The 20,813-nt window shown below is 41.9% G+C and overlaps 1 protein-coding gene across 1 annotated transcript in view; it reads left to right on the top strand.

Annotated features, from left to right (window-relative positions):
- The window catches only part of LOC106083962 (protein eyes shut), a 323,238-nt gene that overhangs the window by 177,024 nt on the left and 125,401 nt on the right, over positions 1-20,813 (top strand). The window contains exon 5 of the mRNA XM_013247300.2: positions 19,452-19,804. Within this exon, the coding sequence (XP_013102754.2) occupies positions 19,452-19,804 (353 nt within the window). The remainder of the gene's footprint in view (positions 1-19,451; positions 19,805-20,813) is intronic.

The following is a 20,813-nucleotide window of genomic DNA, read 5'->3' as shown; positions in this document are numbered from 1 at the left end:
GGTCCAATGATTCCACCAGCGTACAAACCACACCAAACAGTGCATTTTTCGGGATGCATGGACAGTTCTTGAACGGCTTCTGGTTGCTCTTCACTCCAAATGCGGCAATTTTGCTTATTTACGTAGCCATTCAACCAGAAATGAGCCTCATCGCTGAACAAAATTTGAACACATTTCGAACCGAACACTGATTTTGGTAATAAAATTCAATGATTTGCAAGCGTTGCTCGTTAGTAAGTCTATTCATGATGAAATGTCAAAGCATACTGAGCATCTTTCTCTTTGACACCATGTCTGAAATCCCACGTGATCTGTCAAATACTAACGCATGAAAATCCTAACCTCAAAAAAATCACCCTTTAGAAGTCTATGTAACTTCTATTACCAGGGATGTCGTAGTTCCAAACGATTCTATCAGGAATAGTGCTACAGTAATTTTTTCAAAAACCGGCTCAGGAACATCGGATATTGAATCAAGGATAACACAATGTCCGTTGCCGCCACATGACCAAAGGGAAAGCTCGCTTAGCCTCACGGCAGTGGTCGCAGCTATTTGTGTAGCCACAATGTCCAAAGACATTAGATGTAACATTAAATTCAGTGCATCAGAAAGTGTCGCGCTTAGTGCGGCTGTGATGCACAAACAAGCCATCATTTGGATGCGATTGAGTGTTGAACAGTAGATGGACTTTTGAATAGCCGTCCACCAGATCACAACACCATATAGCATTATAGGTCTCACAATTGCAGTATATACCCAATACATGACGCGAGGTCTAAAACCCCAACTTTTGCCAATGGATCTTTTTTGCCCTTTCCAAAATGTTAGATTTGAAGTTCAATTTCCTGTCCAGCAAAACACCCAGGTATTTTGCGCCCCAAAAAGAGTTACTAAGACATCTTCATTCGTTTTTTCTTAGAACTTTTTTCTCAGTTCTAACCATTTAAAATTTTAAAAGAGATACCCGTTCTACTCGTTCAGGCACGGCATATTTTTTTACTAGTTTTTTCCGATTTTCTGCCACTGTGTAACGTTTCATTAACTCGAACTGCTTCGACTAGAAAGGCTTCGCGTTAAAAAAATTTATTGACAGCAGTTCACTGGACTTCACGCCAAATTCGTCTTCTTCCCTTTCTTACACTCCAAAACTTTTCGTGAGCTTACCGTCCAGGTTGTTATTGCCAATTAACGACATCCTTGCTTTAACACCACGCCACCTCACGCATTCCGCGATCGTACGGATCTCCCATGCAGGACCATATTATGGTCAGAGAGTCGAAAACTGATCTCAGTTCCTGGGTTCTCAATCGAGGTGTTTTGAAATGTTACAAACGGAATGACTAGATTTGTAGACTCCCCTCCCTAGAGCTGGAAAACTATCGATAACCGTAACATTCGACATTTTCAATATTTCTACTAATAAATATCGGTAGGATCGATACTATCGTTAATTTCTTATCATCTGTATAAATTGCGCCCTTAAGGGGCTGAAGAACTAAAATTGGGAGATCGGTTTACATGGGAGCTGTATCGGGCTATAGAATGATTCAGGTTATAATTAGTACGTATGTTGAAGGTCATGAGAGAAGTCGTTGTGCAAAATTTCAGCCAAATCGGATAATAATTGCGACCTCTAGATGCTCAACCAGTCAAGATCCCAGATCGGTTTATATGTCAGGTATGTCATAACAAAACACCTCATGCTAAATTTCTGCCAAATCGGAAAAGAATTGCGCTCTATAGAGGCTGAAGAAGTCGAGACCCCAGATCGGCTAATATGACAGCTATATCAGGATATGGACCGATTTGAACCACACTTAACACAGTTGTTGGAAGTCATAAAAAAACACCTCATGCTAAATTACAGCTAAATCGGATAAGAATTGCGCCCTCTAGTGACTCAAGAAGTCAAGATCCAAGATCGGAAGTATTCGTGCAAAATTCGACTAAAAACGACATGGCGATCAAGAATATATATACTTTATGGGGTCTCAGAGGAATGTTTCGAGGTGTTACAAAGATAATGACGAAATTAGTAAACCCCCATCCTATGTTGGAGGGTATATAAATCAGCAGATTACGTTATATAGCAGCAGTGTCAATGCACAGAACGAATAAAACCAAACTTTTTTGGAGTCGGTCGGAAGTTATGAAAGAAATCATTGTACAAAATGTTGTCCCAATCGGATGAAAGTTGCGCCCTCTATAGGCGCACTGTATCATATGGGGTGCATTCAGTGTCTATCGCTAAGATTTGCTCAATTTTGTAAAAAAAAATTAACTTTGCCGATAGTAACGATATCGATCAATCGATATTCAGACAAATTATAAAATATCGATAGCGCCATCGATATTTTGTCAGCTCTACCCCTCCCCCAACCTAGTCTGTCTCGTAAGTCGTGAGTGTTTGGTGAGCCGTGAGTCGTGATTTTCTTGTGAGTCGAGCATGCCTCGTGAATGTAAGTATCCCGAGAGTCGTGATTTTCTGGTGAGTTGAGCGGGCCTCGTGAATCGTGAGTGTTTCGTGAGCTTGTGTTTTTCGTGTGTCGTGATCTTCTCGTGAGTACTTCGTGAGTCAGGAGTGCCTCGTGGGACGTTGTTGTCTCGTAAGTCGTGAGTGTTTCGTGAGCTGCGAGTCGAGCGTGCCTCATGAGTTTGAGTATCCCGTGAGTCGTGAATTTCTAGTGAGTCGAGCGTGCCTCGTGAGTGTGAATATCTCGCGAATTGTTCTTGAGCGTGCGTGAATAAAATTTTTGTCTCGTGAGCGGGCGTGAACGTGATTCGACATAAAAATGTAGGAGCGTGAGTGAGTAATATAATTTTCTCTTGAGAGTACGTGAATGTTTTGAGAGTGGTGACTGTCTAGTGTGTCATGATTTTGTCACGTGTCGTGATTTTCTTGTGAGCCGTGCGAGAGCAACATTTTTTTCTTGTAAGCTCGCGTAAACGTGAGTGGAAAATCATTTATGCTCACATCTCTAGTGGAGGGTATAAAAATGAAAATGGCATTTTAGTTCCTACCATTGAAGCAAGCTACTAGCTTGCCTCTTTACAATCATCGATATCTAAGCCAGTGTGGATTATGTATTGTCTGAGCAGCTTTTCCGTAAAGGGTATAGTGGTAGCGGCCACTTTAACTTTTAGAGCCGATTGCAATCACCCTTTCCTCTGTAATAAAAGGTTATAGAAGATTCCACTCATATGATATCCATATGTCCAAGAAGACAGGATACATCTTAAAGGTCTTTCGATATGACGGAATTGGAACTCACATGTTTTCTCCTTTAGGCACACTTTCAAACCTATGCACCAGGGTTGGCAAATTCAGGAAAGTTAAATACAATTGTGTAGTTTTCTTAGAATTTTGATACCCACCACCATAGGCCACCGTAGCGCAGAGGTTAGCATGTTCGCCTATGACGCTGAACGAATTGTGGCGAGACCATCAGAAAAATTTCCCTTCCTAATGCTGGCGACATTTGGAGGTACTGTACCATTTGGTATGGCAGCCATGTAAAAACTTCTCCACAAAGAGGTGTTGCACTGTGGCATGCAGTTCGGGCTCGGCTATACTATTAAGGTTATGTTATGTTAATGGAATGTTCATGGGCACATTTGCATAACTATGAACTAAAATGTCTAAGTGAATCTGATTGCAGACTGTCACTATAACGAAAATGACAAACGTAATGACGTAATTAGTATTTCGTCCATCTTACAGAGAACAAAAAAAAATCCTTATGAAATCTGTTTGAAACCTCTCATTGCGTTAGCTATTATGGTCAAATCCTTTCCAAAAAAAATCTCTTATCCCTTTTCATTAATCTTTGCTAAACAATTTCTCTGAAATGTGTGATGACAACCATGCTCTGACTGTTTTCCTACCTATTAATGTCTACCACCTCAATACACATTTCATGCTACAGTTATTTTTCACTACTTCTCGCCTTTGAATAAAATCGCATTGCTTCCAGTAGAACGGAAATAAAAGTCATTTTCGACTTGAGCACCTCTAAGTGGCAGTGTTGTGTAAAGATAATTGGGGGAATGTATGACGTTAGGAATAGCTTTTTTGCTAACTTTTCTAGAAACAGTAAGGGTGGTATGCATAAAGCATTTGATGTTATGATACGAAAAGAGAAGCCCAATGCAGTTTGGCGACAAAATTTCCATGAGATTTTCTCTAAAGGCAAAAAGTTTTTGAAATTGCCTATAATGACAAAATTTATAGGCAGCACTATCTAAAGAAAAATCTTCCAGGACATTATCTCTAAAAACAAAACTTTCAGCAAAGACAAAAATTCAATGAGTTGTAATGAAATCTGTCATATGAAAGTCACTTGTATCCCATCAAATGAAGGGAATTTGCAAGAAGAGATACAAATTGTGGCCCAAATGCCCACCCGATCGGAATTATGCACACTAGCCCATGAATATTCACCTATAAGTGAGTGCTGTCCGACTCAAGTTTTAAGATCAATGATAAGAGGCCTCCATTTTATAGCCGAGTTCAGCGTTCAGAGAGCAGCGTGCCGCAATGCGACACCTCTTCGGGGAGAAGTTTTTTTCATTTTTTTTTAAATAGCATAGATCCCCACAAATGTCGCCAGCATTAGGAGGGCAAGACCGATGACTGGTCCGCCCGGCGCAGAGAAACCCCTCCTGGCGCAGTCTTCCGTCCTCTCATTCTCTGGAATCCCCTTATGCCCAGGAACCTATGTCAGCGTCACATCGTGGGCCCGGAGCTTATCTCGATCTCACCATCCTCGATCCTAAGGTCTTGAGCGCTGCCATACTGTCCACAGAAATTCTGAGTTTCGAGGGCGGTAAGTCCCTTACCAGAATTTCGCTTGCGGCCACGCCAATGGCACAGACCTCTGCCTGAAAGACCGTACACTCATCAGTCTCAGAGACATACTGATATTGAGTGCATCAGAGTTGACCCCAAATCCAGCCCCTGACTCCATCTTGGAGCCATCTGTTTAGATCGAGGTCTCATCCTCCTCGCCCTCCATTCGTCCATCTCTTTAAATTAAATATAGAATGCCCTCACTGCAGTCGGCACTGGTGCCATGTAGTCGGAGATCCTCCTCAGTCTACCCTGCGCATCCATAACACCCAGAATCGAACTGTGGCCTCAGCCATTTTCCTTCAGCATGCCGAGCTCCCTGAGTCTAAGCGTGACCCTGGCGGCGCAGTTCCAAACATGGGTCTCAATGGGCTGCATATCCAACATCGCCTACCTCAGCCTGTGACCGCGACGCAATCCAGTCTCTGGACCTGATCGAACTCCCACGCACGCGTCCTCTTCTCTACTGCATTCCACCATATCAGTGCTCCATTGACCAATTCTGGTCTCACGTATACATCCAATAAATCATCCAGGGTTATCCCCACATCCTTCCGAACATTCTCCTGCAGGAGTAAAAAGCGCTTAGTGCCTTACGGCTTCTTTCCTCTTCCAGGACTGCTTCGAATCGAGGACTATGCTTAGGTACTTCGCCTCCTTCGATAGCCACAGGATGATCCCGTCCAAGGACGCGAGTCTGAACTCCGGTATCTTATATCCACGCGTGAAGGGCACCAGCCCCGTATTCCCTGGGTTGGTCCTCAACCCATTTCTGGTAGCCCATCGCATTAACCTCCTCAGTGACCCTTCCATGATCTCGCTGATCGTCGGCAGAAACCTGGCTCGGACCAGCACCACGGCATCGTCCGCATAAGCGATAATCCTCGTACCATCCCCACCGAGATCTATCAAGATTTCATTACTCACAAGGTTCCATAGAATCGGTGGGTGTTTTACCCCTCCTTGGGGCGTTCCTCTGGTCACTCTATATATCCAAGGTTCTCATTAATAATCCTGCCATAAAGCGTATTATTGATCCACTGGTAGATTAAGGCCACCTGGGAAATGAGCCTCCATCAGCAGTTCCACCGTCTCCTGCCCACTCTCAGTGTAAGTTCCATCCTCCCTCCTCAGGAAGCATGGTGTGATTGGATCCTTCGAGAGCACTTTGCGCAACCTAGATGCCTCACTAGTGCTTTCCAATTCCTCACAAAATTTCGCCCAGGAGCTCCTCTTCGCCTTTCTCGTCTCCTTCTTGAAGAGCGTCACGATAATCGTATCAGCCCTCTGCCATGTTCTCTCTCTTGGTCTTGTTAACAAGTCTTTTGCGCTGCCTCCTGAGCATCTGCAGTTCCGGTGACCACCATGACTGGCTGGTATTGAGTGGCGGTACTTTTTCGGAACATGCCTACAAAAGGGCCTGGTTCAGGCATAACGTGACAAGATCGACTACGGTCTCCAGTTCCTTTGCGTGCTCCAAAGGCCCCCCTATTTCTGCATCTGTTCCCAGTCGGTCCTCTGCGGATTTCTGTATGGCACCCTCCTCCCCCTCTCGTGCTCGACCCGAAAACATATCCTATAGTAATCCGAAAAGGAGGACTCGGTGGAAACGTTCCAGTCCAATACCTTCACCGAGTCACTATTCATCACAAGCATCCGCTTGTAGAAAGTAGGGGCGTTCCCCTATTGCTTACAACTAGGCCCGTGGATAAAATGTAATCAAAAAGTGACTCACCTCTATCATTGGGATCCATGGTTCCCCAGAGACTGTGGTGTGCATTGGCTTCATCCCTAGCACAAGGTCATGCCCCTTCTCCTCGCACCAACCGACCAGGGGCCGGACTGTGTCTGTAGGGGGGTTGTCCACATCATAGGGTGGGTACATGGAGGTCAGAACCAGTAATGGTTTGTGAGCTCTCTCCAAGGCCACAACCGTTAGGTCTTCATCTCTCAAGACTACATTTCTATGAAATTTTCTTTGAAGTCAAAGTTTCCATGACATTTCTTCAAGGACAAAATTTGGACTCCTGTTTTTCTAAGAGAAAGTTTTAACAAATCTTCTCTAATGGCAAAATTTCCACCGAATATTCTCTAAAATATCCACGAAATTTTCTTTTAAGTCAAAATTACCACTAAATTTTCTCTAAAGCCAGAAATTTTCATGAAACTTTTTCCAAAGTCTATGTTTTCATGAAATTGGGTAGAGGCCATAGTTTTCTATTCAATTTTCACCCTTAACTTTATGGAAGCTATCAAACCTTGTTGGGTTTGGGAAATTGCGATTGTTTTTGCCCTCTCTATCATCATACATTTTAGGGTACACCAAAGGTCGCCACAGTATAAACCATTTTTGCATACTTTCAGTGGGGCAATACGTCATCGGCAAACAAAGTGCCGCGTAGCTATTGCGCCATTCTCAGCATGTGTAACTTTTTCATTTGTTACTTTGGAGGATTATGAAGCATTGGAGTAACACAAAAAAAGTCTCATTCTTTTTTTGATATGAACTCTAACATGTGGGGAAGGATGAAAAAAAAATAAATGAAAAGTTGCAACACAAGGCAAGCGTCAAATGGAAATATATGGCGCTATTTCACAAGTTTTAATTAAAGTTTGGAAATCCATACCTCCCACACAAGCACAGACAGATAACAAAAACTAGACAATTAAACTCTAGCACACACACTTCACACACACACACGCACACACACTCTCTCACCCATTCATACATAAACCACGAAGGTATCCATGAATTGTTTGTTGACATTTCGCTTGAGCTAAGGTGTAAATATTTTCCAATGTTCTCCTTTAGCCCCAAGGCATTGAGGTGGGGGCGAGGCGTATAAGCCAACAAACTCTTCGCATTCCAACCGTTTGGTTAACCTAAAAGGCCAAAGAGGCATTAGAGACCATCAAACGTGCAGAGTGCAGAAAAAAAAACGCGATGACTTGTTCGGCGGAAGTGCATACAATGCAAAGTTTTCGCTCTTCTTTTTTGCATATCAATGTAACAGCCCTCATGGTGAACGCAGCGCCTGGTTGAGATGAATGCTTCAACAATGATATTGGTTGAATATGTGTTAGAGCGGAAACGGAAGTGATGACTGACTGGGATAACTTATGTTGTTGTATGGCAGGTGGGGCAAAGGTGAAATTGCCTCAATGCTTGAATGTTTGCGTGCGGAAATATGTGCAAAGCATATGCATAAAACTTATACAAAAGTTCAAAGGATTTCAATAAAGTTTCCTAAGGCTTAGCTTATCATGAGTGAAATTTATTAAATTTCTTGAATGTTGCAAATATTGCAGGGAAGGGTCCCCCTTCTATTTGCCAAAGGAAAATGTGATAACCACAATAAGGTATAGACTTGAAAATTCAAAAGTAAGCAGAAGTAAAAAGAGATAAACGTCTGAAATACTAGCTGGACAGGGCCCGCCCAGCTGCGCCTTCTTTTACTCTCTTGTTTTATCTGAGCCCTATGCGGTCATGTCAGGAAAAAAGTGCTGTTTAGAGGTACTGGTACTGCCTTTCAGATATTTCGCGCCTATATGGTCCCAAATATCTTCATTGGAGCCTTATATTGCTATGGTCGTTAAATATGTCCGGTATGGGGGTGAGACGGATCTCCATTTTCATATTTTCAGATTCGTGCCCTGGTCTCAAATACCTTTCATTTGAATACCACAGTGTCATTATTGGTTTATATTTCATTTGGCTGGTGGCTTTGGAGGTGGGGATGCCCCCTAGATATCCCACCCTAAATAAGGATACAAATTTCTGTATTTGAGTTACTATAAACAAACTAAATTTCGCTTAAATCGCCTCACCCATCTCCGAGATCTGGCGATTTTGAAAAGAGGGTAAGGGGAGGGTCCGCCCATTAAAGTTTGCATGTTAGATCTACATCATATTCTTGGATTTGGTAGGGGATTGCAGCAACCAAACTCTTTGCCCCAAACGTGGATGTCAGATTCATACCCACTCCCAAAAACCACATTAGAGCTCCATGAGGCGTCTCTGAAACACTTGGCCATGAAGCAGATACAGATTTAAGCCCCTTTTTGCCATAATCCACAAATATGTCCAGTTTGATGGGTATGCAGGGTGGGGAGGCCACCCACGTACTAAGCCCTGAAAAACTATCAGCATCGTGCTCTACTCTCAAATTTCTTCAATTAAAGCCCCAATTGCCATTGGTTTAGGGGAAGTTTATGGGGTGGCACGACCCCTAAACATTTGGCCTCAAAATTGGATATGAAATTCGTTTTCTACTATCAAATACCTATTATTTATCGCCATAGTAGGCAATCATGACCGGTTGGAAGGGAGTTTAGAGGTGAACCCTGAAGTAATATTAGCATCATGCTAGAGCATGATTTTTTTTGAGCCCCATACTGTCAAGCATTTTGAAGGAGGCTATCAAAATATTCAGAGCTATGAGTCTCGTTCAGATTCAAACAAATTATTTTTATACCCAACACCGTAGGATAGGGGGTATTTTCATTTAGTCATTCCATTTGCAACACATCGAATTATCAATTTCCTACCCTACAAAGTAGATATATTTCGGATTGTCGTAAAATTCTACTTAACGATGTCCGTGTGTCCGTCCGTCTGTTGTAATCACTCTAGAGCCTTCAAAAATTGAGATATTTAGCTGAAATTTGGCACCGATACGTATTTTTGATGCACGCTGGTTAAGTTCTTGAATGGACCAAATCGAACCATATTTGGATATAGCTGCTATATAGACCCGTTTTTCGATACAGGGTCTAATGCCCATAAAAACTTTATTTTTCATCCGATTTTGGTGATATTTGAGACAGTGAATAGTTTAAGGCTTCCCGACCCAAATTGGTTCACATTGACCCAAATATGGTTCAGATCGGACTATATTTAGATATAGCTTCCATATAGACCGATCAACACGTCCTATTGAAGGGTATTTAGTGGGTGGGCCGGTCCCAGGTTCTGTCCTAATTGTGTACACCAAATTTGTAGTCATCTCCCAAAGACCTTTCATTCGATACCCATTTTATGACGTTGGACATTTATGCCCGTTTTGAGGGTTTTTGGGGATGGAAAGGGCCCGTAGACACCTTGAACCAAGTTCTTATAATAGATGTGTACTCTGCTTCCAAATATCTTTCGTTTGTCCATATTGTCCCAATCGGTAAATATGTCCTGTTAAGGGGTTTTTGGAAGTGGGGAGGCGCTTTAGATACCAAGGAACACTTTTATATCACCATTGAACTCTACCTTTAGAAAGCTTTCATTTGATATCCATATTGCCCAATCGGTAAATTTGTCCAGCTTAGGGGTTTTGGGGGGTGGGGAGGGCTCTCAGAAACCAAAAAAAAAAAAATTTGTGTCGGATTTGTACTTTTCTTTTAAATACCTTTAATTTGATATCCATATTGCTGAAAGCGGTTTAAGCGTCCTCTTGGGGCTTGTTGGGTGGTGTTTTTGGGAGTGGGGGGTCCCCCAACTCTAAGGGTAACATTTTAATGCCAAGTTTGTACTCTACTCTCAAATACCTTTCATTTGATACCCATATTGCCCAAAGCGGTGAAAGAGTCCTGTTGGAGGTTTTTTTGGGGTGAGGGACCCCCGAATACTTTGGGCGACGTACGTATACCAAATTCGTACTCTACTCTTAAATACCTTTCATTTGATATCCATATTGTCGCAATCGGTAAACATGTCCGCCTGAGTGGGTTTTGGGATGGGGCGTCCCCCCATGTTATTTGACTCCAAAATTGCTACCAATTTCGTGTTTTTGGAGTACCATAAGGAGTCAAACAAAATTTCGCATGAATTGGTGCACGTATTTCCGAGATTTGGCGTTTTTGAAAATTGGGATATGGGAAAGGGCCCGCCTCCCCTTCGGATATCACAAAATGAAGTACCCTATTTTCACCGGGAGCTCAAACTCTACCATATGTGAAAATTTCATGAAAATCGGTTGAGCCATTTTATACCCTCCACCATAGGATGGGGGTATACTAATTTCGTCATTCTGTTTGTAACTCCTCGAAATATTCGTCTAAGTCCCCATAAGGTATATATATTCTTGATCGTCATGACATTTTAAGTGGAACTACCCATGTCCGTCCGTCTGTCTGTCCACAGCACGCTAACTTTCGAAGGAGTATAACTAGTTGCTTGAAATTTTGCGCAAATACTTCTTATTAGTGTAGGTGGGTTGGGATTGTAAATGGGCTATATCGGTACACGTTCTGATATAGCTGCCATATAAACCGATCTGGAATCTTGACTTCTTGAGCCGCTAGAGGACGCAATTATTATCCGATTTGGCTGAAATTTTGCATGAGGCGTTTTTTTATGACTTCCAACAACCGTGCTGAGTATGGTTTAAATCGGTCTATAACCTGATATAGATGCCATATAAACCGATCTGGGGTCTTGACTTCTTGAGCCTCTACAGGGAGCAATTCCTATCTCATTTTGCTGAAATATTGCATGACGTATTTTGTTTTATTATTGAAAGACAACTGTGCTGAGTATGGTTCAAATCGGTCGATAACCTGATATAGCTGCCATATAAACCGATCTGGGATCTTGACTTCTTGAGCCTCTACAGGGAGCAATTCCTATCTGATTTGGCTGAAATTTCGCATGAGGTGTTTTATTATGACTTCCAACAACTGTGCTGAGTATGGTTCAAATCGGTCCATAACCTGATATAGCTGTCATATAAACCGATCTGGGGTCTTGACTTCTTGAGCCTCTACAGGGAGCAATTCCCATCAGATTTGGCTGAAATTTCGCATGAGGTGTTTCGTTATGACTTTCAACAACTGTGCTAAAAATAGTGCAAATCGGTCCATAACCTGATATAGTTGCCATATAAATCGATCTGGGCTCTTGACTTCTTGAGCCTATAGAGGACGCAATTATTATCCGATTTGGCTGAAATATTGCATGACGTATTTTGTTATGACATCCAACAAATGTGCTAAGTATGGTTCAAATCGGTCCATAACCTGATATAGCTGCCATATAAACCGGTCTGGGGTCTTGACTTCTTGAGCCTCTACAGGGAGCAATTCCTATCTGATTTGGCTGAAATATTGCATGACGTATTTTGTTATGACGTCCAACAAATGTGCTAAGTATGGTTCAAATCGGTCTATAACCTGATATAGCTGCCATATAAACCGATCTGGGATCTTGAATTCTTGAGCCGCTAGGGGGCACAATTCTTATCCGATCTGGCTGAAATTTTGCATGAGGTGTTTTGCTATGTCTTCCAACAACTGTGCTGAGTATGGTTCAAATCGGTCCATAACCTGATATAGCTGCCCTATAAACCGGTCTGGGGTCTTGACTTCTTGAGCCACTAGAGGGCGCAATAATTATTCGATTTAGCTGAAATTTTGTACAACGGCTTCTCTCATGACTTTGAACATGTCGAAAATGGCATGAATCGTGTCGAAAATGGCATGAATCGGTTTATAGCCTAATGCACCTCCCCCACAAACCGATCTCCCTATGTTACTTCTTCAGCCCCTTATGTGCGCAATACCTACTAGATTTGGCTGAAATTTTACACAATGACTTCTACTATGGTGCACTTCAATATGGTCTGAAATGAACCATAACTTGATATTGTTCCAATAACATAGGAATTCTTTTCGTTTATCCTTTATTTGCCTTAAAAAAAATACCGTGGCAAGAGCTCGACAAATGCGATCCATGGTGGAGGGTACATAAGATTCGGCCCGGCCGAACTCAGCACGTTTTTACTTGTTTGAGTTTATACGGAACAGACAAACCAACAAACAAATAAACAAACAAACCGTCCTATTAAAGGGTATAATTTCGACATGTTGTCACTGATGCAACGAAGAGCAGAGTAAAAAATATCTGCTCAAAAATTTATTAAGGAAATTTTTATTTTTGCCAAAATTGTTTATATCCCAACATCATTTTCCATACCATAGCACCACATGCCTTACCATTAATTCAACATTTCCCTCAAAAGTTTAATACAAGCCATGTTAAGCCCACTTTATGTTAATAGGAATGTCATATACGCTTTCAATCTCAATTACACTTCAACTATTTAAGTATTAACAAATTCATCGCTTCCATTAAGGCCTCCAAATGCCAAGAACTCAACTCGCGACATAAAGAGACCATCATCATGGCATCATTTAACAGCCATGCCATAAGTGCATGCAGCATCTCATTGCCATTTGCTTTTGCACAAAATCCGCTTTATGACCTCACAAAAGCGACTCTCAAATAAAAATCAATAATAAAAAAAAAAATTAAAGAAAAAAAGAGAAAAGCAAGAGGAAGAACCGAGAAATGGAATGGAAAATAAAATTGCTCACTTTTCCTTTTCCTTAACATCATTCATCGAATGTCGAAATGGCAGCAGTATACTCATACAACAAAGGATGGAAATGATCAATAAAGCGAAATCGTTTCGAATCGAATTGTATGAAAAAATGAAATTTATGGCATGTGCAATATAGCCACATGTGACCTTTGGCTGACTTCGAGGAGCAAAGAAATGCAATAAATTGCTAACAAAATACGAAATGAAAGGCCACCCAGGAGAAGTCTACAAAAAGCGGCTTAAAGTTGTTATGTATTGTGCTGGAAAAATTTAATTGAATACATGCATCATAAAGGAATGCCAATAAAGCAGCAGAGTTTCATATTTCAAGAGACAGTGAGGACACAAACACACACACACATATACGACACACATATATAAAAAGTCACAGGAAAATATGCATAACGAAGATTAACAAATCTACTTTGCCAGAGATTAAGATGGAGATCATAGAGAAACATTGGAATTCCTTAGAATGTTAAACAATCGAAGAAAAAGAGTTGAAATTATACCGAAAAAAATTTGAATTTTTAAAAAACTTGTTGAACCGGGCACGCTACGCTGCGCCTTTGTATAACTTAGTGAATTTTTTTTTTCTTCACGTAACCAACACGCAGGGGATGTCCCCTATATATACAGTGCATTGGGTTGGAAATTAGGAAAGTCATGGGCTGGAGGGTGGAAAGAGGGAGTAGTGTTTATTGATATATGTCTTAAACTTCTGAACGTCAATGTAGATGGGAAAGACATTAACCGGAAGTCGATTTCACGTACGAATGGTTCGGGCGAAAAGTGAATTTTCTCGGTAATGCATGGTTCGGTCGACTGGCCAATCAATTACAAACAGGTGTGAGTTCCTGGCAAGCCTTGTATTCCTGGTGAACATCCTAACGTCAGGGATAAGGAGACGAAAATCCCTGGAACACACGCCATGAAAATAACGATAGAGCAATACAACGCTACCCACACTCCGACGATGTTCAAGAGAAGCAATAGAGTTGGCTAACCTAACCCTACTACCCTACCCCTCCTACCCTACCCCTACTACCCTACCCCTATTACCGTATCCCTACTACCCTACCCCTACTGCCCTACCCCTACTACTTTACCCCTACTACCCTACCCCTACTACCCTACCCCTACTACCCTACCCATACTACCCTATCCCTACTACCCTACCACTACTACCCTACCCTCTACTACCCTACCCCTACTACCCTACCCCTATTACCCTACCCCTACTACCCTACCCTTCCCACCCTACCCTCTACTACCCTACCCCTACTACCCTACCCCTACTACCCTACCCATACTACCCTATCCCTACTACCCTACCCCTACTACCCTACCCCTACTACCCTACCCCTCCCACCCTACCCCTACTACCCTACCCCTACTACCCTACCCTTCCCACCCTACCCTCTACTACCCTACCCTCTACTACCTTACCCCTACTACCCTACCCTCTACTACCATACCCCTACTACCCTACCCCTACTACCCTACCCCTACTACCCTACCAATACTACCCTACCCCAACTACCCTACCCCAATATACACCATCGCTCTTCGTTGAACCCGGTCAAGTAGCTCCAAGGATAATTTTGGAGCTCCCACACATATATGAGAGTTATACTCCATCCTCGGCCTAATGTAGGTAGTAAATATTTCTTGCACCCCTTAAGAAAGCCCAAACACTTGAATGCTTCTTTCGAGACTTCGAATACGTTGTTTTGACCAACGGACATCACATTGTATCTTCATGCCCAGAACATCAAGAGCATCTGACTGCGCAATATCTATACCGTCGATAGTTATCGACGATTGAAGTGGGTCAGTGAATCGCTTGTGAAACAAGAAACAGCACTGCGTCTTCTGTGCGTTAAGGTCAACTCTGTTCATTCTACCCCACTCGGAAATGGCCAACAAATCCTGGGAGAGCGTCTCATCCATTATGCGCCTCCTCTCTACATTTTCCTGAGGACTGGACCTATGGTCGAATGAATATGAATGACATAGACTACTGTCAACGGCAAATGAGTAGACTGGATACGAAGTCTGACCCAATAGATCGTCAATGAAAATAATAAAAAGGGAAGGGGAAAGGACAGAGCCTTGTGGCACACTTGCGGTCAATGTATACTCATCTGATGAGAACCCGTCTACAACAACTCGTATAGTGCGATCTCTGAGAAAGCTCGATATAAATCGAACAAAGTTATTACCCACTCCAAAAGCTACAAGCTTTGATAAAAGTGCACCGTGCCAAACCCCATCAAATGCCTTGGAGATATCCAGAGCAACGACCTTACTCTCACCAAACTGGTGGATAGAGCGACTCCATCGTTCCGACAAAAATGCCATTAGGTCTCCCGTAGAGCGATTTCTGCGGAACCCATACTGTCTGTCGCTTAGAAGGCCATTGAACTCTAAGTATCTGACAAGATGATGGTTAACCATACTCTCCATAACCTTGGAGAGCGTAGAGCATACATATCGCAATTGGCCGATTCAGATATGGATATAGCTCCCATATATATGTCCGTCCGATTTGCAGTAAAATTACAATGAAATGGTCTTCTGTTAACCGATTTTCTCGAAATTTGGCGGGAGGAATTTTATCTTGACTCTCAATATTACTGGTGGATTTCATAGAAATCGGTTTAGATTAGATATAGCTCGATTTTAACTTCCAGAGTCACAGCAAGCGCATTTATTAACCCATCTAGCCAAAATTTTACAAAATGCTTTCCTCGACGACTGCCACAGTATCTGAGGAGTTTGCTCGAATCGGTTCAGATTTAGATGTAGCTCTCATAAATATATTCTTCCGATTTTGAGAAATATTGCAAAAAAGTGCTCATTTGTTAACCGACTCTCTCGAAATTTACGACTCCCGACATTACTGGTGAATTTCATAGAAATCGGCCCAGATTTAGATATAGCGGTCATATATGTACATCGCCAGATTTTCACTCCAAGAGCCACTGCAAGCGCATTGTTTGACCAATCTTGCAAAAATTTTGCACAACGCTTTCCTCGATGACTACCACATTATCTGAGAAGTTTGCTCGAAATCGGTTCAGAATTAGATATAACTCCCATATATATGTTCGTCAGATTTTGGGTAATTTGCCATAATGTTGTCATTTGTCAGGCGTAGTTTTTACAGTTTGAACATATTTGCTCGCCGAGGTCCATCAACATTTTATGGCCTCTCCTATGGATGACCACCGTAAATGGCCTGTTACGGATGCTGACTGACGAGAAATTTTAATCCGCCTGCCACGCATACGATGTTATAATACTTCTTAAAGGTAAGGATCCGAATCAGCTATGCAGAAGGACCGAAAGGGTCTTGCAGAAGGCATACGACAGGGGGTTTCAATATTAACCCAGAGAAGACTGAAATCTGCCTGTTCACCATGTTTCCGATTCGATAACAAGGCCAAATATTTAGGTGTGATCTTGGACAGGAAACTTAATTGGAAGTGTCACATTCAGGAGCGTACTGAGAAAGCTCACAGATGTTTGGCACTATGACGGGCCGTATGCTCGAAATGGGGCCTGGATCCAAGGATTGTCCACTGGCTCTACAGGAGCGTGATAAGGCCAATACTTACTTACGCCTCAGTAGTTTAGTGGACTGCGATGGAGAAAAAAGTGCAACATAAGGACCATACAACAGGTTTAGAAGACATGGTATCTTGGCATAGGCGGAGCAATGAGGACGACCACTAGGTACTGGAGACTTTTCTAGATATCGTACCCATTGATATACAGATTAAGAGTGAGACAGCCACTGCGGATATGAGATTTAAGGCAATGGGATAATGGATAGGGGAAAGGAGTAGGTCATACCATCGCGGTATAATCGAGGCGACGATAGGAGACCCGACTGGATTAGAAGAGGTTTTCGATCGGATACCTGAGATGATACTAGTGATCGAGTGCCAGACACTGCTGTCAGATGCACACTCTTGGATTGACGGAACTTTGGCATTGCCATCTGGGAGATCATGCAACACAGATTGATGAAAGCTAGAGGACAAAATGGACCGGGGGGTCTACATTGATAACCCAGAGACTGACATTTGTTTTCGACTGCCTGACCATAATACGGTCCTGCAGGCGGAGATCCGGACGATCACAGAATGCGTGAGGTGTTGTGGTACTATCGTGAGAACGTCGAGTTTGAAAATCTTTACAGACTGTAAAGGCCAGAGATTTGGCAGTAAAGGCCAGATAACTGCAGTCAATAAACTTGGTTATCCCGAAGCCTTTCGGGTCGACGCAATCCGATTTAAGGGAGTGGGCGGCAAACGGCATGTAACACTGTGGAACAGCGAAACAGTCGGTAGTATGGCGAAAATCCTATGGGGTGATCCGGATCGTGAGGGGACGAGGATATTACTGAAAGAAAGTAAGAAGGAGGTCAGTATAGCTTTTGGTGTTCTAATGGGACACATAGGACTACGAGTTTACTTATGGAAAATTGGTGCGGCAAGTGATAGCATGTGGGGAAGATGCTGAGACGTTGGAGCATTTCCTATGTCATTGCCGGTTTTCGCGGCTAACATACACCGGTACTTACGTGGCGAAACAATACCAGATATAAACCACCTTAGGGGAGTGGTATGGAAAACAAATATGGATTTTGTTAGTAGCACGGAAATTCAAACTTCTATTGTTTTTTGAGGTTACTTTATAGTATTTAGAGTGCACAACAAGCCAAATACTGTCTTAGGTGTATGGTCTTAGTGGCATGGCGCGGATTAATATCCGCACCCTCTTTTTAACCAACCTATCCTAGCTCATATAACCTATCCCTCCTAAATACCCTCCCCCATGGATCGGATTTGTCAAAATCTTTAGTCGGTATCTCTTCATAGGGAAACAAAGAGTAATGGGAGAAAATTACAATGTTATTGGAGCTTTATCAGGTTATAGACCGATTTTGTGCCAATTTGGATAAGAATTGCTCCCTATCGAAGCTTAAGATGTAAAATCGGGACATAGGTTTATATGAGAGCTATATCAGGTAATGGAACGTTTCAGACCATACTTGACACGTTTGTGATTAGGATCATAGGAGAAGTCGTTGCACAAAATTTGAGCCAATTCGGAAAAGAATGGCGCCCTCTAGCGGCTCAAGAAGTATAATCGAGAGATCGATTTATATGGAAGCTATTTAAGATTATAAACCAATTTAGACCATACTTGACACAGCTTTTGGAAGTAATAACACAACATTTCATACAAAATTTTATCCGAATGGCATACAAATTGCGCCCTCTAGAGGCTGAAGAAGCTAAGATGCGAGATTGGTTTATATGGCAGCTATATCAAGTTATGAACCGATTTGGACCATACTTGGCACAGTTGATGGAAAACAAAACAGTTAATGCTGATTTTCAGACAAAACGGATAAGAATTGGGCCTTCTAGAGGCTCAAAAAATCAATAGCCAGGATCGGTTTATATGCCAGCTATATCTAAACATGGATCGATATAGCCCATTTACAATCCCATCCCATCTACACTAATGGGAAGTATTTGTGCAAAGTTTCAATCGCCTAGCTTTACTCTTTTGACAGTTGTGGAAGCGTGATTTCGACAGACGGACGAAAATGGCTAAATTGACTTAGAATTTCAATACGATCAAGAATATATAAACTTTTTTGGGTCTCAGATCAATATTTCCACGCGTTACAAACGAAATGACAAAATTATTGGGTTACCCAAAAAGTAATTGCGGATTTTTTAAAAGAAAGTAAATGCATTTTTAATTAAAATTAGAATGAACTTTAATCAAATATACTTTTTTACACTTTTTTTTTAAAGCAAACTAAAAGTAACAGCTGATAACTGACAGAAGAAAGAATGCAATTACAGAGTCACAAGCTGTGAAAAAATTTGTCAACGCCGACTATATGAAAAATCCGCAATAACTTTTTGGGCAACCCAATAGTATACCCCCATCCTATGGTGGAGCCTGGAGAAATATACTTGAATTTTTATTTACACAGCAAAATTTGGCCTGATTTCAAAACCAAATTTCTTTGAAAGCCTTACCAGAGTTTAAATCGTAAACCACCCAGAAACATTATTTACCTTACCATTTCGGTATATTTGTTTAAAAATGTAAAAAAGTTCTCCTTTTGCCATTTACATACGAATTTCATGTTGTTTATTTCCCTTTCTCTCTTTATTTCCTACTTTACTTGCAGTGTGTTTGTCGCTTTGATCGCCAAGGTGCTTTGTGCGAAACTCCCATTGTGATTAAGAATGCAGCTTTCTCGGGCGATTCTTATGTTTCACATCGCATTCACAAGGACATACAGCATCACGATTCATTGGACACTGTGCTGCCGATGCATGTTCAGCTTAAGGTGCGCACACGTGCCACAAATGGCCTCATCATGTTGGCAGCTGCCCAGGGTACCAAAGGTGGTCATTACATGGCCCTCTTCCTGCAGAAAGGACTATTGCAATTCCAATTTTCATGCGGCTTACAAACGATGCTGTTGAGTGAACTGGAGACACCGGTGAACACAGGCCATGAGATAAGCATACGTGCAGAGTAAGTACAAGTGCTTAGCACCTAATGAGACGTGCATAGTAAGGGAGGAGAAACGTTGGCAGTGGGTAGGTGTCACACAAAGGTTTTATGTTCTACGTTTTTTGCCAAATTGTATGACAAATATCTTAAGGCAAAGGACAAAAGAAGCCGGCTTGCGTTTGTTTTAAAAAATGTTGAGTCAATGGGGGCACATAAGAAAAAACAAAGACAAATTTTAAGGTTAATTTGCTATGGCTGTCAAATGTTTTGCTGGACCTTTGAGCATTTTTTTGGCAAAACTCTTGGTGGGGTAATTCTACAGATGGTTGGTTGTGAAGTGGAGGTATTTTTAAGAGAAATGTATTTTGTTCCCGGTGACTAGTGAATCCATTTCATAGCAAAACAACTAAAAGCGTGCTAAGTTTGGAGGGGCCGAATCTTATATACCCCCCACCATGGATCGCTTTTTGGAGTTTTTTCCCGATATCTAGGCACATAAAAGATAAAATAAAGGAATTGCTATAATTTTGGAGCTATATGGTCCGATTCGGACAATAATTGAATTGAATGTTGTGTAAAATTGCGCCCTCTAGAGGCTCAAGAAGTCAAGATTCCCGATCGGTTTATAGGAGAGCTGTATCAGGCTAAAGACAGAATCAGACCATATTCGACACGTATGTTGAAGATCATGGGTGAAGTCGTTGTACAAAATTTCAGCCAAATCGTATATAAATTGCGCCCTCTAGAGGCTCAATAAGTCAAGATCCCAGATCGGTTTATATGGCAGCTATATCAGGTTATGGACCGATTCCAACCATACTTAGCACAGTTATTGGAACTTACAACAAAACACATCATGCAAAATTTCAGTGAAATAGGTTAAGAATTGCGCCCTCTAGAGGCAAAAGAAGGGTAGACCCCAGATCGGTTTATATGACAGCTACATCCGGTGTAAGACCGATTTCAACCATACTTAGAACAGTTGTTGGAAATCATAACAAGACACCTCATGTAGAATATCAGCCAAATC

Source organism: Stomoxys calcitrans, chromosome 3 (genome assembly GCF_963082655.1).
Source record: "Stomoxys calcitrans chromosome 3, idStoCalc2.1, whole genome shotgun sequence".
Lineage (NCBI taxonomy): Eukaryota > Metazoa > Arthropoda > Insecta > Diptera > Muscidae > Stomoxys > Stomoxys calcitrans.
Note: the sequence above shows the minus strand (reverse complement) of the source record. Positions and strands in the feature narration are given on the sequence as shown.